The sequence below is a fragment of the Agelaius tricolor genome, unplaced genomic scaffold (assembly GCF_023055355.1).
Source record: "Agelaius tricolor isolate 1412-34295 unplaced genomic scaffold, bAgeTri1.0.p SCAF_10, whole genome shotgun sequence".
NCBI classification, from domain to species: domain Eukaryota; kingdom Metazoa; phylum Chordata; class Aves; order Passeriformes; family Icteridae; genus Agelaius; species Agelaius tricolor.
Window position 1 is genome coordinate 34,369,703 of NW_027269270.1, and position 23,946 is coordinate 34,393,648.

General features: G+C 38.5%; 1 protein-coding gene across 1 annotated transcript in view; it reads left to right on the forward strand.

Moving 5' to 3' along the window:
• LYPD6B (LY6/PLAUR domain containing 6B) overlaps positions 1–23,946 on the forward strand; it is a 49,139-nt gene that overhangs the window by 17,768 nt on the left and 7,425 nt on the right. Inside the window, exons 2-4 of the mRNA XM_071435498.1 lie at positions 19,883–19,977; positions 21,088–21,242; positions 22,272–22,370. Of these exons, the coding sequence (XP_071291599.1) occupies positions 21,119–21,242; positions 22,272–22,370 (223 nt within the window). The 5' untranslated portion in view covers positions 19,883–19,977; positions 21,088–21,118. The remainder of the gene's footprint in view (positions 1–19,882; positions 19,978–21,087; positions 21,243–22,271; positions 22,371–23,946) is intronic.

Below are 23,946 nucleotides of genomic sequence, written 5' to 3' on the forward strand. Positions count from 1 at the left end.
GCTTGGAATGAATCCCTGCTTTATTCTGGGACTCTGCCCAGCCCCTGCTCCAGGACAGCCTCCCAAGGCCTCTCCAGGCTGGATCTGTCCTGGGGCCGTTGGGATCAGCCCCTCCATGGAGCCCTGGGAAGGGCCTGTGAGCACAGGCAGGAGGCTGAGCTGGGAGAGGGGTGGGAGCTGCTCAGACCTGCCAGCTCTGGGTGTGCCTGGGATCTGAATTTCGTGTGATTGCAGCATGGAAAACTTGGAGGTGCCTGGGGAATCCTGGTAGCAGCTGAGAGGGTGAATGTGAAGTTTGCACTTATTCATTGCTCTGAGTTTTTCCCTGTTTTTTTAAAACAGAAATTCCTTTTGTGGATTTACAATCAGGTGCTTGTAAAGAATTGCTGTTTAATATCTCTGTGAAAACCATCGTGTCATTATGGGTCACTCACTTGAGAGTTGGGCTTGATGGTCCTGGTGGGTCCCTTCCAACTCAGAGCATTCTGTGATCCCCAGATCAGCTCCACTCTCCAAGGTCCCATCCCAGCAATGATTTCTGCTGGTGGATTGATGTGTGGGAATGCCATGGAGTTCATGGCTTGTGTCAGGAGTGGTTCCACTGGAGTTTAGGTGTTTTTTCAGCCTCTCTGTTGGTGGGCAGGGACTGGAATGGGAAGGATTGGCAGCTTGTGCTTGGCTGCATTTTGCCATCCTGGGTGCTCATGAAACCCCCAAACCCCTTTCCCTGCCAGAGGACTGACCTGTCCCTGCAGTGACCAGTGGTTTAGAAAGCTGGAATTCTGGAATTGTTATTTTCTGTTTTCATGGGAAAGCCTGAGGCTGTGAATATTCATTGTGCAGTGCAATCCCCAAAGTGCAGCAGGCAGGGAAAATTCCCTGTGCCTGTAGCTATATCAGGATGTTAAATACCAGGGTTATTAATCTTTCCTCACCTCAGCAGCTCTTAGGCCACGCATTAATGTGTTTTTTGTGTGAGATTTAATTGCTCAGGCTTGTAACAACTCAAAACCTTAAGATCCTATTTCCCCCTGTGACTTCAGTGCTGAGAAATTGGCTCTCTGGAAAAGCAGCAAAATGGTTGTTTGGATTGAATTCCATTTTCCATGGCATATGGAGGCTCATCTGTGGGTTATGGATCAGTGGAGAGCAAGGCTCAGGCTGGGGCAGGGATTTTCCAAAATTAAACAGCTGCCAGGAGTGATGCTGGGAAGGGAATTCCGAAGTCAGGGCTTGCTGCACTCAACTTGAATTGTGTCAGCTCCATATTTGCTGCCTTAGAGAAATTACCACAATGAAACACCTGAATGTTTGCATTGACTTAATAAAAAAGGGCGTTTCTATAAATAAAATCTGACTAGACCCGTGAAATAAGAAACAAGAGTTGCTAAATAAACCTCAGGTGAAGGCCAAGTGTATTTTGTATTCCAGGGCTTTGGCTTTCACATTGCATAAGCACCAAGAAGCCAAGCTTATTTTTAAGAGTTAAAAAAAAATTAAATAGTTGGAAAAAAAATGTAAAAGGTCTTGACATCCAGTCTGTCATCGTTGTTTTCTCAAGAATGTTCAACAAAAAAGGCAAAAGGTTTTGTTGAATGACATTGATCTTTGGAGTTCTTGTTTGGTTTTCTGCTCATTAAGCTCCTGACATGGAAACAGACTTGAAAAGGCCAAGAACTGTGACACTGGATGCAGATTTTAGCATGTCAGCAGGAATGGTAATGAAATACACCCTGAAATTGATTTTATTACTTTTTCTTTTAACAGCAGGAACCAATATTTGGAAATGATAGACCTCAGTGCAGTAATGGGAGAGACAGCACAGGAGACATAAATCAAACCCTGTGTATTTTCCTGTTAAAAAAAGGGCATTTTGGAAGTATTTGGGGATTTTATTTGTGAATTCCAGGCCTTAATTTCTATTATGGGCATGGGAGCAAATTGGGGCAATTAAAATATTTTAAATGTGCACCTGCTTATTGTTTTGGAGGGCAGGGAAAATCCCCAAACCAAAACAACAACACAACTTTTTCTGTTTGGAAAATCTGGCACATCTTTGCCAGAAATTAAATTTTAGGAGATTTTTATTCTGTGATAGAGTGAGACTCAGCCAATGTGTTTGCAGTGAAATTTATTTCAGAGCAAAGGAAGGAGCAGGAGAATTCCCTGGAAGCTGCCAAGGGCAAATGGGCCTCAGCAAGTGCCTGGATGGAGGCTGGGAAATTAGAAGAGACATTTGAGAATATGAGAGGTTTTAAACCTTTTTTTTTCCTTTTTTTTTAAATTAACTTGTACCAAGTGTGAGGCTTCAGCCCATGTTTGAAGTAGAGTTTTGGTTTTGGTCATAAATCCAAGTATGGGAGCGCCTGGAAAAAAAAGCCAGAGCAGTTCCAACAAAATCCTGCTTGAATCTGCTGATGCTTTCTTTAGGTTTTTGTTAATCTCAACACATTTTCCCCTCTGCTTTCATCACTTTAAACCCCAACCAAACACGTGTTCTTTTTGCTGGGTAACACTGCTTTGAGAAAAGGCTTTTTTTATTGATCTCCTTCACTTCAAAACATGGTTCCACATTTGAAACCCAGAGCAATCTTTCCCCAGGGATTAGCTCTCCTCCAAAGACTTTTCACATTCTTTAATCTGCAGTTTCTACTCTCTTGAAGTGGCAGGAATTGATGTGGAGCATGGGATTGTTTATTGTCTCTGTCATCGAGAAATAGAGAAGTTGTTTATTTTTAATGTGTGGGGTTTTCTCCAGGCCAGGCCCAAGCAGTTATTTGCCTGAAGTGAGCATTAAACCCAGTTTTACTTCACCTAAAACCCTGAAGTGAGCATTAAACCCAGTTTTACTTCACCTTAAACCCTGAAGTGAGCATTAAACCGAATTTTACTTCACCTAAAACCCTGAAGTGAGCATTAAACCCAGTTTTACTTCACCTTAAACCCTGAAGTGAGCATTAAACCCAGTTTTCTCCACATGAAACAAGTCTGTGGTGTCTTCCACTGCACAGAAGGAAACAATTCTTCTTGAATTCTCATTATATTCTCCTTGTTTCTAAATAAACCCCACACACTTGTCTGGAATGATCCCCAATTAAAAACTGGGCTTCAAAGGAGCTGGGATTTGTGTGAAAAATGGGAAAAGAGGGGCTCCATGTGCCAAGTGCTGACCTCCAGGTGTGGCATCCTCAGTAATTCCCTTGGCTCCAGGCCATGGAATCAGGGCTGGGAAAATTGCAAATGCCAGCTTTGTGTCTCCCTGGCACTCAGGAGTTTCTCAGGAATTGATCCTGGGGGGATTCCAGACAGAGTCCCTTTGTTTGCCCCCAAACTGTGCCAGGAGCTGCTGTGGAATTAATGAGCCCCCTTCTCCTGGGGATGCTGCTGACAATTCTGGGCTTTCATCCTGTGGTAGCCACCTCAAAGGAGGAGAAAACTCCATTTTTAATGGTCTTAATTGTTGTGTGGGGGAGTCATTAACTGGAATTTGGTGTGGGGCAGGTGATGATTTCTCACCCTCAGTGTTGCAATTCCCAGGTGTTGTGGATTTCTCTGCCTCCAGCAGTGCAGGGATGAACTTGGTAAGAAAACAGATCCAGCTAAAAAACCAAAAACCCAACAACAAGGAAAAAAATCCCTCAGCCATGAGTTTGGTAGTAAAAGTTACCCTGGATTTGATTTTATTGCCTTTTCTTTTAACAGCAGGAACCAGTATTTGAAAATGATAGACTTCAGTGCAGTGATGGGAGAGTCAGCATACACGACATAAATCAAACTCTGTGTATTTTCCTGTTTAAAAATGGCATTTTTGGAAGTATTCCCCTGCCCTCTGATCCCTTCTTTGCCCCTTTATTCCACTCCATCCATCTCCTTTTTCCTCCACATCCCTGTCCTGCCCAGAAAACATCAGGGCCGTGGGGGTTGCTCTTCCAGCTAAAGGAATTCTTGGATCTCCCAGCTCCTCCAGATGGTGGTGGCCAAGAAATCCTCTGGGATTTCCCTGACTCCATGGCCTGTTCCAAAAACCCAGTGGGGAACTGGGAAAAAATTCAGTTTATATCAGGCTGGGAAAGGCCTTGATGCAGACAGCACCTCGAGGTGATGCTGGGACTGGCTGTGATCCTTTTCTTATTCTGACACTAAAAATAACATTTTAGTTTTCATTTTTTCCATGGCACTCCATAAAGTGTGGAGTGATCAGAATGACCCAATCATCTGCATTTAAGTAAACTTATCTAAATGAATTTAGGTTGGAAAAGAAATTACACCTTTCCATAGAATTTTTTTTTTCAAGTTCATTTCTGGCCCTAGAGAGAGAGATGGGAAATTTTGCTGTTTCTTTCAGTGATCAGGAATTAAGTTATTTTTAAACTCTTTTTGTTGTTCTTAATAATAGAGCAAAAATAAGCTTTTTCAATTTTTCCCCAGGTTTCTTTCTTCCATGATTTTCTGGGGTTTAGCTCTTAACTCCTCTCTGCTTCATTTCATTTCAGCCTCAGTGAGGTGATTTAATTATTAACTTTTTTAGTAATTTATGTGGAAATGCTCCTTTCATTTTTTTCCACATGGTGCAAGACTGATCAGGATCCCTCAGGGTGACAGAGTCAGTTCTAGGCACTGGAGCAGGAGCCAGTGAGGGGCTCTTGGGTCAGACTAAAACCACATCAAAATGGTTTGTGGTGCAAAGGGAAATGTTGTGAGTGATGTTTCAGCTTAGAGAGAGAGACTGAGAACAAAAAGAGGTAAAAGGAGTTGGAGAGGATGATGGAGTTTTCAAATGAGTCAGACCTGAAAATACGTTATATATTTTATATGTTAGATGTGACACATTGTGCATTATACAGTATGTATTATACCTTATATATAATGTATCTTATATATAAGATGCTATTTATAATATATACTATATTATATATGGTATATAATAATGATAATTATTATAGAATAATGATAGTATATAATTATATGTTATGTATTATACATTATATATTATAAATAATATATAATATATATCATATACTATCTATAAATATATAATATATAATATATTGTATATTATATATTATATATAGTATGTAATTATTATATAATAGTTATAGTATATAATTGTATATTATAGCTTATATATTATGTTACATATTATATTATACATTATGTATTGTACATTATATATGAGGTAATATATTATTATATCAATATATCGATATATCATTATATATTATGTATTGTACATTATATATGAGGTATCATATTATTATATCATATCAATATATTGATATATCATTATATATAATGTATCTTATATATGTTATATAAGATCAATAATATAGATCTATCTATAAAAGATCTATAATATAGCACTATCTATAATATATCTTATGTATACTATGTTATATATAGTATATAATAATATGTAATATATATAATTATAATATATATTATATTGTACATAATATATAATATTATATATATATATAAGCACATAATAATTATTATATATATTTTTCATTTTCTATTATTTCATTATATAGTGTACATTATACATTATCTGTGTGCATCCAGGATTTTGGAGTGGCTCATTTGGGTGTGTTTTGTTGTACATGAAGATTCAAATGCAGGATTTCACCTCCAGCTTCCATCTGGGCAACTCTGCCTTCATCTTCTGGCTAATCCCCCCCAAAAAAAAAAATTAAAGGAGCAAAGAAAGAGGTTATGGAACCCCAGGAAAAGGTTTGGAAAAGCCCTCCCAGCCCATGGAGTCCCAGCTGTGCCCGATGCCCACCTTGTCCCCAGCCCCGAGCCCTGAGTGCCACCTCCAGAATTCCTGGGAAACCTCCAGGGATGGGCACTGCAAACCTCCCTGGCCTCTTCCAAAGCTTTTTCCTGGATTAAATCCACATTAAAATGTGAATTATGGTAAATGTGAGTGCCCAGGGTGGGAATGTCAGAATTCCTTACTCCTCACAGTGCTCCAGGTCTGGTGCTTCCCACATTCCCTTCTCCTGAGGCACAGCCTCTCCTCTTGGATTTTCTCTTTCCACGTGTCTCGATTTTCCAAATCTGAGTTCCTGAGCTGTTTGATTGCTCTGTTCCTCACCAGTTTCTGCTTTCTCTTTGCCTGAAGAGAATTATGGAATCCCAGCTAGGTTTGGGTTGGGAAGGACCTTAAATCCCATCCCGTGCCACCCCTGCCATGGCAGGGACACCTTCCCCATCCCAGGCTGCTCCAGCCTGGCCTTGGGCACTGCCAGGGATCCAGGGGCAATCCCAGCCCAGGCAGGAATTCCCAATTCCCAATGTCCCATCCATCCCTGCCCTCTGGCACTGGGAGCCATTCCCTGGCTCCTGTCCCTCCATCCCTTGTCCCCAGTCCCTGGAGTGTCACCAGCACACCCAGGTCAAACCCAGCAGCCTGTGCCTCCCAAATTTGGGGGATTTTTTTGGGGGGACAGTCCCCACCCTTCCCTGGCTCTGCTGCCAGAACCCTTCAGGCTTTGCCTGCAGCAGGGGCTGGGTTTTAGGATTTCAGGTGAGCCAGCCCCAAAACACGTCAGGAATGCGAGGCAGCTCCCCAGGAAGGGCTGGGAGTGGCAGGGAAAGGCCAGCCTTGGTTTTAGGGCAAACTGGAGTTCGGCTCTGGGACAGCACAGAGCCTGAGCTGCTCCCGAGTTCCTGCTCTCTTTGTGAGACATTTATACAGCTGGGGAGGGAATGGGGCTGGAAAAGTGGCATTTCCTGGGATTGGGAGGGAATGGGGCTGGAAAAGTGGCATTTCCTGGGGTTTGTGTCACCTGGGGCTGCCACACTCCTGCTGCCTCCTGCCCAAAGCCTTTTCCTACTCCTCACGCCCCCAGCTCCTCCTTGCCCTGTCCCAGGGCTTTTGGGGATGCTGAGTTGCTGGATCAGTGCTTCAGTTCTGCCCCAAATAATTCCCCATCCTGCCACTTTTTAGGCAAAAATTCATTATGCAGATCTTTAGGAATTTGTGTGCAATTCATCCCGTGGGTGAAGCTTGGAGGTTTTGCCCCTGCACCGTACAAATGTTAAAAATGCAGTGGAAGGACAGAGATTTTGGATTTGCTTTTTCTTTCTGTCTTTTTCTTAAATTATGGAGCAGTTTGGGTTAAAAGGGAGCTCATGGATCCTCTGGTTTGAGCCTCCTGCCCCTATCCCAGGGTGCTCCAACCTGGCCTGGGACATTCCAGGGATCCAGGGCCAGCCACAGCCTCTCTGGGCAGCCTCCGTCACATTAAATAATTCCCTGGGTTTATATTTGAGTTCATCAGAAAATGCAGCACAAGAACCATTTGGTGTTTATTAGGACACGTTGGTTAAAAAGTAAGATTCCCAAGGGAAAGGTGTGATGATGTTTGTGGGAATGTACAGGATTCCTAAAAAGTAAAATCCCAAATAGAAAAGTGTGACATTTGGGGGAGTGTAGAGGATTTCTAAAAAGTGAAATCCCCAACAGATTTGTGTGTGATTTTTGTGGGATTTTAGAGGATTTCTAAGTAAAATCCCAAACAGAAAAGTGTGACAACATGTAGAGGATTTCTAAAAGTAAAATCCCAGAGGGAAAGGTGTGATGATGTTTGTGAGAATGTGGACGATTTCTAAAAAGTAAAATCCCAAATAGAAAAGTGTGACATTTGTGGGAGTGTAGAGGATTTCTAAAAAGTAAAATCCCAAACAGATTTGCGTGATTTTTGTGGGATTGTAGAGGATTTCTAAGTAAAATCCCAAACAGAAAATTGTGACAACATGTAGAGGATTTCTAAAAGTAAAATCCCAAAGGGAAAAGTGTGATGATGTTTGTGGGAATGTGGACGATTTCTAAAAAGTAAAATCCCAAAGGGAGAAGTGTGATGATGTTTGTGGGATTGTAGAAGATTCTGAAAAAGTAAAATCCCAAACAAAAACACGTGACTACATTTGTGGGAGTGTAGAGGATTTCTAAAAAGTAAAATCCCAAACAGATTTATGTGTGATTTTTGTGGGATTGTAGAGGATTTCTAAGTAAAATCCCAAAGGGAAAAGTGTGACATTTGTGACAACGTAGAGGATTTCTAAGAAGTAAAATCCCAAACAGAAAAGTGTGACAACATGTAGAGGATTTCTAAAAGTAAAATCCTAAAGGGAAAAGTGTGATGATGTTTGTGGGAATGTACAGGATTCCTAAAAAGTAAAATCCCAAATAGAAAAGTGTGACATTTGTGGGAGTGTAGAGGATTTCTAGAAAGTAAAATCCCAAACAGATTTGCGTGATTTTTGTGTGATTTTAGAGGATTCCTAAAAAGTAAAATCCCAAACAGAAAATTGTGACAACATGTAGAGGATTTCTAAAAGTAAAATCCTAGAGGGAAAAGTGTGATGATGTTTGTGGGAATGTGGAGGATTTTTAAAAAGTAAAATCCCAAATAGAAGAGTGTGACATTTGGGGGAGTGTAGAGGATTTCTAAAAAGTAAAATCCCAAACAGATTTGTGTGTGATTTTTGTGGGATTGTAGAGGATTTCTAAGTAAAATCCCAAGGAGAAAAGTGTGACAACATGTAGAGGATTTTACTTTTAGAAATCTAAAGGGAAAAGTGTGATGATGTTTGTGGGAATGTGGAGGATTTTTAAAACGTAAAATCCCAAAGGGAGAAGTGTGATGATGTTTGTGGGATTGTAGAAGATTCTGAAAAAGTAAAATCCCAAACAAAAACATGTGACTACATTTGTGGGAGTGTAGAGGATTTCTTAAAAGCAAAATCCCAAAGGGAAAAATGTAACATTTGTGGGAACGTGGAGGATTTTTTAAAAGTAAAATCCCAAAGAGGAAAGTGTGATATGTTTGTGACAACGTAGAGGATTTCTAAGAAGTAAAATCCCAAACAGAAAAGTGTGATGATGTTTGTGGGATTGTAGAGGATTTCTGTGGGATTTTTATGCAGTGGATGGAAAAACCCAACCCTTTTTCAGCACTGCTGGGAGGGAATGTCCCAGTTGTGCCAGACACCCAGCACAGAGGGATATTTTCCAGCAGCTGGGACATTTGTTGTGATAAGTGAAGCTTTGAAATCCTGTTCAGCATTTTCACAAGCAAAACACCACATCTGCAGAGGCCTGTGAGCAAAGGGATTCTGGAGCAGCAGCACTGGGATTCTGATTCCTCAGTCAGTGTCAGGCCTGGATAAGCAAAGGCTGACGAGGCAGGGCAGGTTTTATTCTTTGTACCCAGGATTAAGCCTGGCTTTACAGGGGCAGCTGTGTGGGATGTGGTTCTGACAGAGAATTTCTGCAGGAAGCCTCACAACCTTTGGGGTCCAGCAGCAGCAGCAATCTGGTGGAACCGGTGTGTTTAGGTCCAGATTGCCTCCAAAAAGTGAGAATATTTTGTTCTTACCCCGTGTGTGAATTGTGGAGAACTCCAAATTTCACATGTTGTAATTTCAGACATTTCCTAGAGTGTTCCAGTGTCTTCACTCAAGCAGCAGTTCTTTAAGTTCAATCCAAAATATCAAATAAAGGGGTTTTTTGGGGTTTATTTACAGTTATATCACAGTCAGTGGGCAGCTCAGCACTTTATAGGTGTTATTTGTCACAATTCTCAATGTTGGAATAGCTGACATTTCAAGGAGTAATTTTTAATATATATAATTTTATATATAATTTTTATATATTATTTTTATATATAATTTTTATATACAATTTTCAATATATAATTTAATATATAATTTAATATATAATTTAATATATAATTTAATATATAATTTTATATATAATTTTATATATAATTTTATATATAATTTTATATATAATTTTATATATAATTTTATATATATAATTGTATATATATAATTGTATATATAGTTCATATATAAGTTTAATATATTTATATATTGATAGATATTTTTACATTTTATTTTTATATATATTTATTAATATATATTTATATTTAAAATATATAAATAATATATATCTCTATAATATATATATAAATATATAAAAATATATGAAAATATATTTTAAAAAATAAATGCAGATTATATATTATATATATTTTTAAATTTTATTTTAATATGTATTTTTATTTATATATATATATATGGAATAGGGAGTTGTAAAATCAGGGAATATTGGGGAAAACAACATCAACAATAACAACCAGAACAATAATAATAATAATAAATTCTAATAGCATAATAATAATAAAATTTTAATTGGATAATAATAATAACTTTATAATAGAGAACAATAAATTTTTTGCAGCTCAGAAAAATAAGGAAATAGGGAGCACAGGAAGATTCCTGGATTTGCAGGGAAGTCCAGGAGAGCTTTTAGTTTGGCATTGGGAGTGAGATCTTGAGGAATTCAGTGTAAAGATATTTCCCCTGGGATTTGTGCTCTCTCAAGGCTCATCTTGGGTTTTCCTTCTCTTCCACCCCTGATTTCTGCTCCTTCCTCTCACTGTTTCTTGAGGAGGGGGTAAAACATTCAGATTTCCCAGGAATAATGAGGAGAGCAAAGAGAATAAAGAGAAATGATGGATGACCCCAAAACCCACAAATCAAGTAAGCAAATGTAGAATTTTGGGGCACTGGGAGGACACAGCCATGCCTCCATCTCCCCGCCTTTTCCCAACCCCAGAACCTCCAGCCTGGAGCAGAATAACCAAAAAAACCCCCAAAAAAACAAAAAATGGAGCAGAATTCAGTGTAAGAGTTCAGAGTGAAGATATTTCCCCTGGGATTTGTGCTCTCCCAAGGCTCATCTTGGGTTTTCCTTCTCTTCCACGCCTGATTTCTGCTCCTTCCTCTCACTGTTTCTTAAGGAGGGGGTAAAACATTCAGATCTGACAGAAATAATGGATGAGCCCAAAACCCCCAAATCAAGTAAGAAAATGTGGAAATTTTTTTGAGGATTGGGAGGACACAGCCAAGCCTCCATTTCCCTACCTTGTCCCGGCCCCAGAACCTCCAACCTGGAGCAGAATAACAAAAAATGGAGCAAAATAACAAAAATAAACAAAAAAATGGAGCAAAATAACAAAAATTAACAAAAAAATGGAGCAAAATAATGAAAAATTCGCCCAGCAGGGTGAGGAGGAGCATCCCAGGTGCTCCTGGTGCCAAGGGCTGCTGTCCCAGCTTTCCAGGCCCGGGAGGTACCTGTGGCACAAAGCAGGAGGATTTCACCTGGATGGGATTCTGCAGCTCCGCTCATCATTAAATTTGGATTATTTTATTTCATTTTCCACCCCACCCTGTTTTCCCCAGCCTTTGAAGAGAGGCCAGAAGGCTGCAAGTGCTGTCAGTGTTCTGGTCCTGGAGCCATTCCAGGCTCAGGGAATTCTGCCAGTTCAGGGGAATTTAGCAAATAGGGGCAGGAGATGATCCCAGCAACAAAATTGCTGCTCCTTGGGGTGGCACGGTGCGGGGAGCTCGTGGATGTTACATTTATTTTCTAAAGATTTTTATTCAGAATGGTCATAAAGATGGAGAAAGAGCCTGGTTCTGGTTCCCAGCTCTACACCAGATTTACACCTGGGTGTAAATCCAGCCCTAACTGGATTAAATTCATCCTGGTTTATCAATAAGGGTCCTTGTGGTCATCACCTGGAGGCTTTTCCTTCTGCTCTGCAGGAATTCCCATGGCTCTCCATTTTCCATGGACAAAATGTTCCTTTCTCCTTTAATTTCAGCACTGGTTGGGTAAATCCTGGCTGTTTCTGTTCCTTAGGAATGGCCATAATCTCACTAAATTGTATATTGGATTTTGAAATATTAATAATTGGATTTTGAAAGAAAAAAATATATATTTCTATATATTTATATAATGTATTATTTGCATAATATATTACTACTATATTATATTAATTGTATTATATTTATTGTATTATATCGTATTCTGTTCTATTCTTTATATATTCTGTCTAGAATATCTATTTATATAGAAATATACATTTATATATTTATATATTACATCATTTTATTTATATAATATATTTTTATTAAAATCTATAATTATATAAAAATTAAATAAATTTATTTATAATTATATATATTGGGCATATATATATATATATGTATGTATGTATGTATGTAGATATATATATAATTTGGGGGCCTGGTACTTAGGATTTGACTTTTTCCCACCAATTCTGCTTCTTTTGAGGTTATTAATTGTAAAATTCCATGTGCATCCATAAAAACCCAACATTTCTGGCTGCCTGCAAGTACCTCCCAGTCTGCCAAGGACAAAATAACATTTAAGGAGTGAAATTATTCCTTAATATTGGAAAAATGAGAAGGCTGGGGAGTTGCCTTGCATGGGAGATGTTTGCAGGTTGGAAATTGGATCCTTCCAAGTCTTAACCTATTAAATTGATACTTGAATGTCAATTTATTAGGTTTTATTAGGTTTTATTTATTATGTGTCTTATTTATTAGGTTTTATTTATTATATGTCTTATTTATTAGGTTTTATTTAATATATGCCTTATTCATGAGGTTTTATGTATTATATGTCTTAACGTAATAAATTGACATTTTCCCTTGCTTGATATTGACTTTTTGGAGAGCACTTAAACCTTATTATGAATAACGCTAATTACTCATTTGGAATCATTTCTGTGGGGGCCCATCTAGCAGTTAATTAATTTTCTTGTGCCTGGCTATTGATTATTCAGGTTATTTCCATTAATCTGCTCTTGGTCCAGCCCTTTCCGTATCTCCTCTCTTGTCTTTGCCTCACGTCTCACAGTGCCCCTTTTCCCTCTCCAAATTTGGCTTTATTTTAAGGGCTTAAGCCATAAACCCCTGCCTGAGTTAACTTTTTGACCCCATTTTTGATAACAGCAGCTGCAGAACTTTATCTTTGCCCAGCACTTTGTGCTGTTTCTGCAGTGTCTGATAAGAGAATTCCACCCCTGCTCCAGCATCTCCTCACTCTGGTCCAGGCAAAATTGGTGTTTTTATGCTTAAATGGCTACAAAAGCAAAATCTCCTCATTCTGGTCCAGGAAATAAATGGTGTTTTTATGCTTAGATAGCTGCGAAAAGCAAAATATACATGAAATTTTTAATTCTGCGCTCATTCCTTGTCCTGTGAGGAAAAGTAAAAATTTTTATTCTCTTCTTGGCCAACGAGTTTGTTTTTTGACCTTAAAATCCTTCCTGCCATAATTGTTTCTAGATTATTTTTGTGATTTGAGTTATTTGGAAGAAGCTGATGAATATTTTAATGGGATTTTTGCTTTCAGGACTGTTCTCAATCCATCAGAGGAGCACCAGCCCCCAAATAGGTCTCATCCTATAGATTTTATTGCTCATCCTGCTGTGGGTTTTTACAGGGAGAACTGAAGGGTGGGTGTGGAATTGGTGGGGTAATAATTGCTGTATTCTCATGGTTGAATTTTGTAAATTGAATTTTTCCTTCTGCATAAAAAACCTATGGTTTCCTGGTTAAAGTTTGTAAATTGGATTTTTCCTTCTGCATAAAAAAAGCTGTGGTTTCATGGTTAAAGTTTGTAAATTGGATTTTTCCTTCTGCATAAAAAAAGCTGTGGTTGTTTTCATGGTTGAGTTTTGTAAATTGAATTTTTCCTTTTGCATAGAAAAGCTGTGTTCTCATGGTTGAATTTTGTAAATTCAGTTTTTTCTCCTGCATAAAAAAAGCTGTGTTTTCATGGCTGAATTTTGTAAATTTAGTTTTTTCTTCTGCATAAAAAAGCTGTGTTTTCATGGCCGAATTTTGTAAATTCAGTTTTTCCTTCTGCATAAAAAAAAGCTGTGTTTTCATGGCTGAATTTTGTAAATTGGATTTTTCCTTCTACATAAAAAAGCTGTGGTTTCATGGTTGAATTTTGTAAATTGAATTTTTCCTTCTGCATAAAAAAGCTGTGGTTTCATGGTTGAATTTTGTAAATTGAATCTTTTCTCTGGCATAAAAAAGCTGTGTTCTCATGGTTGAATTTTGTAAATTCAGTTTTTTCTTCTGCATAAAAAAGCTGTGTTCTCATGGTTGAATTTTGTAAATTCAGTTTTTTCTTCTGCATAAAAAAGCTGTGGTTTCATGGTTGAATTTTGTAAATTGAATCTTTTCTCTGGCATAAAAAAAGCTGTGTTTGTTTTCATGGTTGAGTTTTGTAAATTGAATTTTTCCTTCTGCATAGAAAAGCTGTGGTTTCATGGTTGAATTTTGTAAATTGAATCTTTCTTCGGCATAAAAAAAGCTGTGTTTGTTTTCATGGTTGAGTTTTGTAAATTGAATTTTTCCTTCTGCATAGTAAAGCTGTGTTCTCATGGTTGAATTTTGTAAATTGAATCTTTCTCTGGCATAGTAAAGCTGTGTTCTCATGGCTGAATTTAGTGAATTGGATTATTCCTGCGTGCAGGGATGTGAGATTTGCCCGGCAGCGTCCCAGGCCAGGCTGGATGGGTTTGGAGCAGCCTGGGGCGGTGGCAGCTGGGCAGGCTGGGTTGGGATGAGCTTTCAGCTCCCTCTCAACCCCAATCCCATCATTTATTCCAAGCCTGCAGGAGGAAACTCCCAGTTCTCTCCCAAGCATCTGGCTTGACATCCAGCATCCCAAAATCCCCAAATTTGGCAGCAGATGGCAAAGCACAAACCCTTTTCCCTGTTCCCAAAGTGCTCCCTGCTCTTTGTTTGGGAGCTCTGGCATTTGTGGCGCCTCCTCCCTCCACCCCTGCCCTGCTCTCGCTGCCCTCTCCCACATCCCTGCTCCTTTCCCAAGATGAGGAATTCTCCATTTTTCCATCAAGTTGCAGCTCTTCATCTTCAGGGTCTCCTCTGCATTTTTTTTTTTGTTCCTATAACTCCTGAAATCCAGGGGAAAGCAGCACAATACACAAAAAAATATTGATTTATTCTGGAGTTCTGTACTCCAAACTTATCGGCCTTTGTGTTGAAACTGAAGAGAAAGTTAAATTTTCGTTATTTCTAATAATATATTCAATTTCCTTTTGTTAATTCTATTCATTTTCATTAATTACACCCATTATCCCAGGCCAGAAATTCCTTCCATTAAATGACCTGAAGCAGTCAAGGATTTTGGGAGATGATGAGGGAGGGAGACAGGGCAGGATGAAGGAATATCTTCAATCACATGAATGGATAGATTAGTTTATGTATATGAACATATTATATTCTTTTAAAACATGGAATGTATATATATATATATAATTTGTATGAATATATTATATTCTTTTAAAACATGGAATGTATATATATATATATAATTTGTATGAATATATTATATTCTTTTAAAACATGGAATGTATATATATATATATAATTTGTATGAATATATTATATTCTTTTAAAAGATTGAATGGATATATGAATTATATATATTTTATATATTAATATATTCTTTTAAACAATGGAATGAATAAATGTATTATATATATTTATATATATGAATATATTCTTTTAAAAGATGGATTGAATATATATATATTATATATAATTTTATATATATGAATATATTATATTCTTTTAAAAGATGGAATGAATATATATATGTATGAATATATTATTTCAAAAGATGAAATTAATATATAATTTCATATAAATATAATAAATTAATATATAATATATATAAAATATAATAAAAATATAATATAAAAATATAATATAATGAAAATATAATAAATTTATTTATATAATGAATATAATTAATTAAATATATTTAATTAATATGAAATTAATATATAATATATAATAAATGAATAATAATATTCATACATATATAATTATATATTATATATATAATTATATATGTATGAATATATTATATTATTTTAAAAGATGGAATGAATATATGTATTATATATATTTATATATATATGTGAATATATACTTTTAAAAGATGGAATGAATATATATACAATTATATATGTATGAATATATTATTTTAAAAGATGGAATGAATATATATATTTATATATACACATCTTATATCTATATTCAGATATTATATTATCTTCAAAGGTGGAATTCTCCTCTATCAGAGGCAGAAGAAGGGAGCAGATGCACAATTTTCCACCCTTCAGCTGCTGCATCCATTTGTTTGTAGGTATGACAATATTTAGGATATTTTAAGGTAATTCCTGCAGGCACTGAGGAGGTTTTTTGGAGCAGCATCCCTTTATCCTGACCATTGAACATCCCCTCAATTGTCAGGAATGTTGGCTCTGGGTTTTTTCCCTTTTCAGCCCCCAAAGTCCTTTCATGGTGGGTAAGTGAGAGCCCAGAACTGCAGCATCAACTTCTCTTATTTCAAAAGGTTGCTGCACCTCTTTTTCCCCTCTGTAATAAAGTTTATTGCTTCCTCTGTCTTTGCCTGGCATTGTGGAAGGGGGAGATTTCCCATGGCTGGGTCATTTTGTTCTGTAGAATTCTCCAGGCTTAAAAAAAAAAAACCCTAAAAGGGAAATTGAATTTACAAAACCCAACCATGAGAGCACAGCTTATTTGTGCAGAAGGAAAAATTGAATTTACAAAACTCAGCCATGAAATCACAGCTTATTTGTGGAGAAGGAAAAATTGAATTTACAAAACTCAGCCATGAAATCACAGCAATTATTACCCCCACCAACTCCACACTTCAGTTCTCCCTGTAAAAGCCTACAGCAGGATGAACAATATTTTATTATTTTAATAATATTTTATTTTTATAAAAATATATTATTTTAACAAAATTATATTATTTTAAAAGATTTAATTAATATATGTATTATATATCTTTTTATATATATGTGAACATATTATATTCTTTTGAAAGGATATATTCTTTTAAAAATATATATATTCTTTTTATCTATAGGATGAAACCTATTTGGGGCCTGTACATTTAATTTTGTGGAACCTAGTCACAAGAAAAAAAGAAAAGCTGCTTATTCCTGTAATCCTTTTTCTCCAGAGCCATATTAAATTCCAATTTCCAGCCTTGCACAGGTGAGGGGGAGATTTAAACCAGCTGCAGGTGATGTATAAAAGTGAGTTTGTGTTCCAAACTCAACTTTTGGCCATCCAGAGGTTTGGCAAAGCTCAGCTCTTTGAGGAAATGGAAAACTGGCAGAAATTTAATCTCATTACTGGATTTTTAGACAAAATGAATTATTTTCCACATGGGGAAAATCCATCCATGCACGATGGGGGGTTCTGGATTTTAAGCTGAATATCAGTTTGAGCTGTGAAGGGAATAATGCACTTTTCATTCCCCGTTTTCAGCTCACAAATCCTTCCCCCCAGTGCTGCTTCCCGGGTTTATCGTGTTCATCAGGGATTATTTTCTTTCTGAAATCATCTCATGTGCTCGGTGCAGTCAGGCACCTCCCATGCCAACATCCTGCCCCGAGCTAAAACCACGTTGGGCCTCACTTTTACAAGATCTCAGATAAGGAACTTGGCAATTCCTGGTAATTAGGGCCAAATTTTAGTTCCAAGAGGGGTTCTGGGTGCAGCCAAAGGAAATTGTGGTGGTTGAAGATCCGGTGGATGAGTTCACTTGGATTCTGTCACCGTTGCTCCTTGTGGATGTCTGTCAGTGTGATGTAAAACCCATTTTCTGGGGTGTGTTGTGCTAATAACAACATGCTGTGAGGCAAAAAGTGAAAAAAATACAGACTTAACTCAGCAGGGGGGAAAAAAAGATAAAACTTCCGTAGCAAAGGGTTTTAAATTTGCAGGTCTGCAATAATTTTTGGGGTGCTTTAATGTTTATTTAATTAAGTCAAAATATTCGCTTTTCCCCACCTTTTCATTTTAAATGTGACTGCTTGTTTCCTAAAGAAAATTTTGGGTTTTTTTAAAAAAATTTGTTCTGCCACTTGTTCCCTGGCTGAGTTTTGCAGGAATTAAACGGTCTCCAGAGGAGAACCTGAGAAAGGGGCAGCAGCCAGGGAGCTCTTTCTGCCCTTTCGGCCAAGCTGAATTTCCTCTGTGCCCTTGGGGATTTGTGGCAGGGCCACGTCAGCTGTTGGGTTTTACCTTTCCAGCCCCAAATAGAAAATTCCTTTCTGCCTGTGGAGCTCCCGTGTCCCGAAGTGCAACCGAACGAGCTCAACAGAAGCGTTTGCAGTGATCCAAGAGCACCTGAAAATTGCTTTCTGGATGGCAGCAGGAAGTTTCATTTGCATTCCACATCTGATGTTCAATCTGCTAATCCTCCACTGAGCCCGCCAGGAAAAACAGGCTGGAATTTTTTATTAAAATCAGAAAGCAGGGATGCTGCTTCCCACTTTTTTCCATCACACCCTGCAAGGTCCCAGCCTTCTGGAATATTTTAATTATTTCAGCCATTGTGTTCCTGGCTGTTTTCTTGAAATGGGTTTTAGTCACAGGGGTTTTTAGTAGCGCCCAGCCCTTCCCTTTTGGGTTGTCTTCCCTCCCCCAGGAAAGCTGGAGCTCCCTGTTTGCTCCTGTTTATGTAAGTTAATCTTCCATGTGGTGACATTTCCCCCCACCCTCATTAATGAGAGCTCCTAATTGGGCCTAATGAAACATTTACTCACTCTGCTAGATAATATTATCTGCCAGCTCGACAGAGATAAGGCTCTGGGAAGAAAACAAGCTTTTGAAAGATCCTGGGTGAGATATGAAAGCCATTTTTGGGGCCAATATTTTCTTATTTGACTGGAGAACGCCCTTGTGGTGCAGCTGTGTAACCAAGCCATGGCAAACAACATCCATTATTTATTGGCAAACAAGGACACCTTTGACTACATCAGGTTGGGAGGTCGATTTGCTGAGCCTTGCCCCCAGCCAGAGTCGCTTTTTTTTTGTGTTTATATTCCCTCAGATTTTCCATTTGGCACGAGAAGAAGCCAGAGGAGCCCAGGGGAGGGGAGCAGGGGGGTCTGCAGCAAACTGGCACAAGTGGAATTGTGCCTTGTATTTCTGCCCAGGTGCTTCAGATCCAGTTACAGCCCATAAAGGCAGAATTTCCTTGAGCCAGCAGCACAAGGAGAGAAGCCTTGGAAATGTTGGAGTGATTCAATTCCCTCCCTTCCCGCAGAAATAATTTAAAAGTGCTTGAAATACACTGTAATTTTGTGAAATTCTTGATCAAAACTGGGTTGCTCGAGCTATTCCAAGTATATAATAAGGATATTGCAAGGATTTAAGTGTCCCAGGCCAGGCTGGAAGGGCTTGGAGCTGAAGGCGTGGAAGTGGAAGGGAGGTGGAACTGGATGAGCCTTAAATTCCCTTCCATCCTGGAATTCCAGGATAAACAGTTATTTGCAAGGGATCCAGGAAGGAGAGTGAAGAAGAGGCCCAGAAAAGACTCTTCTCATCTGGTAACCACCATCCCTGAAGCTTTTTTAAGGTTTGGAGCCTTTTTGGAGTCAGGAAATCTGCATCCCCGATGGTGCAGGGGCACAGGGATGAGGTGATTGGGATCAGGAATGTGGCTTGGAATTCCAGGAGTTGGATCAGCTCCACACACTGGGGGGAACTGTTTGTCCATTGGTTTGTCTTCACTCCCTCAGGTTCCCTTGCTGCTGATCCGTGCTTCTGTTTTGGGCAGAATTCCCGGGGAAAGTTGGGATGTCTGTGGAATGGGAATGTTCCCTGGTGTGGTCCCACCCCGGCCATCCCCTCAGCAGTGGAGGAAACTCATCCTCAGGGGTGGGCTGAGCCTCATTCCCTCACTTTTTGTCTTTTATTTGTCTTTTATGGCACTGGACTACCCCAGGAAGGAGGGAATTTCGATTTCTGCAGTGCCACAGCTCTCAGTGGGAGCCGTATTGTGTAGTTCAAGTGCTTCTGCAAATATCTCGTTATAAAATCCTGGGTTTTATCTTAATTTAATGCTAATTTGTGTGTCTTGAAAACGGAATTTGGATGATCTGCTGCTGTTTGTTCTCCACAGATTCTTCTGCTTAATCCTTCAGATCCTGGGCTGCAGCCAGAAGAAATCTGGACCATCCTATGGAAAAGAGACTTGGAAGTACACAGGGAGCAGAGGTAGGCTGGGACTGTGGAATTTCTCCTGAAATATATCCATAAAGCCAAGGTTTAATTAAGCAGATCGCAAGCAGTATGGTTGAATTCACAATAAAATTCACAAATCCTAAAATTCTGTTGTTTGCTTGGTTGGCAAAACCATCTCCACTGGAAAAGGAAAAACCCCAACCAATCCAAAAAAAACCACAGGGAAAAGAGGGAATTTCCTGGAATTCTCTGCTGAGCTCCATTTCCAGCCTGGCCAGGGTGTGCCTGGAAGTTTGGAGGGAATGCCTTTGGCTCTGGTTTGGCAGGAGCCTCCACTCCAGCTTGTTTGTCCTGCTGGGAATTTGCATGGGAGGAGCGAGGCTGTGATTTGTAATATCTGAACCAGGCTCCAGGGCCGCTGGAATTTGCCACAATTCCCTGCATTTGTCTGGAGGTGTGGAAATCTGAATACCAACCCGAGCAAAATGCTCAGTTCCTCTCTCTAAAGCCTTGGCAGAGCACCCAGGGGGCCCCAAATAAATGGATTTTTGGGTGATTGCATCTCATCCATGTGAACTTTCCACCCTGCCCTTCTCCAACACGTCTGTGCCATCTTCCTTAGCCTTCCCTTGGGATGCACTTAAAAATAAATAAATTGAGTTTACACTTACAAATTTTAATGCTGTGACAGGGTGAAGTGCACTTAAAATTCAGATGATGCAGCTTGTGTGAAGTGAAGTTTATTTATCTCAGGCAAGGGATTGGTTGTTGGTGTTAAAATTGAGATTTCTCTGCGTTTAGTGCTGTTTATTCCACACTGTTTCAAGCTGGATCTAAAGGACCTCAGTCCTGCTGATTTTTAGGAATCCTTTTGAGGCACTTTTAAGGCTCGGGAGGACAAATAGATGAGAGGAATAACGTGAATTTGAGTTTATTTTGCAAGTCCCAGCGTTGTGTGAGGGGTTCTGGCCAGCAGAAGGCACCACCAGCTCAGCTTTGCGCCGCTCGCCGGCATTCCCGGCTGCATCTCCACGCTCCAGCGGGATTTGGCAGGAAATTCATCATCCCACACCTCAGATCCTCACAATTCCCACTAAACAATAATAACAATAATAATAATAATGTGTTCCCTTGCTGTTCCAGGCCTGAGGGCTGGGGGTTTCCCTGTACAGTGATGTTGGGGACCGGGGCGTTGCGGCGCGCGCTGGCCGCGGCCGTTCTCCCCTTCCTCATCCTCTCAGGACACTGGGCTGCAGCTGAGAACATCAACTTCTACAACATCAGGCCTCCACTAGACCGTAAGTAGCTTTTTTTTTTGTGGAATTCTGGCCTTTTTCTCTTTTTGTGGAATTCTGCCTTAAAATTGCAATTATTTGCCTCCCAGTCCTTTGCATTCCGAGCTGTTCGTGCCCACAGAAACTTTAAAATAAACATTCTGCTTCTCGCCCCACAGCACTTTGTCCCCAGTGTTTGACAAGTTGACTAAATGAAAATAAATCAAACCATTGCCAAACTAAAGAGTGCACGAGGAGTTTGGCATTTTAAGGGCTTTCCTTGTATTATTTTCTGTCTCCCTGCAGCGGAAATTGTGCGGCGGTTTCCTTGTAAATAATCCAGAACAGGTGGTTTTGGTCTTTTGTCTTGTTGGGGGTTTTGTAAGGGGAGGAATAGGTGTTGCTGCATGCAATTAATTCGCTCTGTAGGTAATTAAAAACCTCGTGGGACCTGTGAAGCCAGTTGGCACTAATGGAATCATTTATTTATTTTTTTTTTCTTCCTCTTATCTGGCATCGCCAGTGTTCCATCCCTTCATTTGCATTACCTGCATCGTTAAAGCAGCCAGGATATAATAGCTGGAAATAATACCTGCCCCTAATGAACCCTGCACCTTCCAAAAGTTCATTGAAATAATGGAAATGAGATTTTAAAAGACCTTTTGTTGAAAGGATGCGACTTCTCCTTCCGAGTGGGAGTTCAAGCTCTGGAAATGCAGTTTTTCCATCAAAGGAAAATGTAGATTTATGTTTGCCCCACGAGGAGGAGGGAGATAAACTCTTCCCTCTTCCCTGGGAGTGAAAACATGAGGATAGACTTCAGGTTCAAGCCTAGAGAGAAAAAAAACTTTCTGCCAAACTCGTTTTATTTGTCTAACAGTGAAAAGATGTAAATACATATGATTTATTTCTGTAAATACATATGATTTATTTCTGTAAATACATATGATTTATTTCTGTAAATACATGCGTGTACAAGCACCATGTTGAATATTTTTTTTCTCAGTGCTTCCCAACTGACTGTGTTTTAATGCTTTTTTAACCCTTTCCAAGCCACTCCATTCCCGAACAGCTTCAAGTGCTTTACCTGTGACAACGCCGTGGACAACTACAACTGCAACAGATGGGCTGAGGACAGGTGGTGTCCTGAAAGTGAGTAAGGATAAGGAGATATTAAATATTTGTGATACTCAAACTTGCTTTTCCCTGACTCACCCCCTTGGAGAAGGCTGGCTCATGCATGGCATTCATTAATGTGCCAGCAGTTTTGTTTTGGTAATGCTGAGTCGGGAATTTTCTGCTGATCTGACAATTTTGGCCATTCCAGAGTGTAGAGCAACAGTGAAAAATTCTTTATCTCCATCTCTCTCTGTTTTATATAATACACAACAAAAATATTAATATACAGCACTTAAAAATAATGATAGTATTTTAATATTAAATTAAATATTATTATTGAATTTAACATTAGTATTTTAATATAACATTATTTAAAATAATTTTAATGTTTTATAAGACATCAGTATTAATTACCTATAATTAATACATTATATAATACCATATATTATATGTATATTTCCCTTTGTGTATATATAATGATGTGCCTCCCAAGAGTTAATTTTAATCTTGTTTAAAACACCTGAAGAATTTCCTCTGTAGCTTTATTCTCCTCAGAGTGTAAAGCAACAGTGAAAAACTATTTATCTCCATCTCTCTCTGTTTTATATAATAAAAATATTATATAACAAAAATATAATATATAACAAAAATATTAATTTATGGTTTTTTTAATAATACATAAATATTAACTATAGGTGTTTCTCTGTGTATCTAATGATGATGTGCCTCCCAAGAGTTAATTTTAATCTTGTTTAAAAAACCTGAATTTCCTCTGTAGCTTTTTTCTCCTCAGAGTGCAAAGCAACACTGAAAAATTATTTATCTCAATCTCTCTCAGATTGATATAATATATAGCAATAAAATATTAATATACAAACAGATTTCTGACTAATAGATCAATATTAATTACCTGTGTATATTTCTCTGTGTATATATATATAATGATGTGCTTCCCAAGAGTTAGTTTTAATCTTGTTTAAAAAACCTGAAGAATTTCCTGTGCAGCTTTATTCTCCTCAGAGTGTAAAGCAACAGTGAAAAATTACTTACCTCCATCTCCCAGTTTTATATAACAAAAAAAAATAATATTCAAGCACCTTTTTAATAATACATCCATATTAATTACCTATATATGTTTCCCTGTGTATACATACATAATTATGTGCTTCCCAAGAGTTAATTTCAAGATGTTGTTTTAAAAACCTGAAGAATTTCCTCTGTAGCTTGATTCCCTTCCCTTTGGATGCCATCCCAAAATTTCCTGTTCTTGGTGAGCAGCAGGACCTGCCTGACAGGGGCTCACACCTGTGCTGGGGAGGATGAAGCTCAGAAAAGAATGGAAATGTTTCCTCATTTTTCACCCTGGTGACACTCACGGGAACGGTGGGAAAGGGGAAGAAGCCGAGCAGAGGAATGAGGAAACAAACCTGAAACCAACCTTTTGGTTTGGAAACAAACCTTTTTGGCAGGAGCCTGCTGCCAAAAAGAGGGGAGAAACAAAAATAAATGTGTGGATGCTGGTGCTAATTAGTAATTCCAATCAAAGCAGCCTTGCTGGAGGTTGGAAGGGTCAGCTGAGGTTTCACAGGAATTAATTTCTTGCTAAATG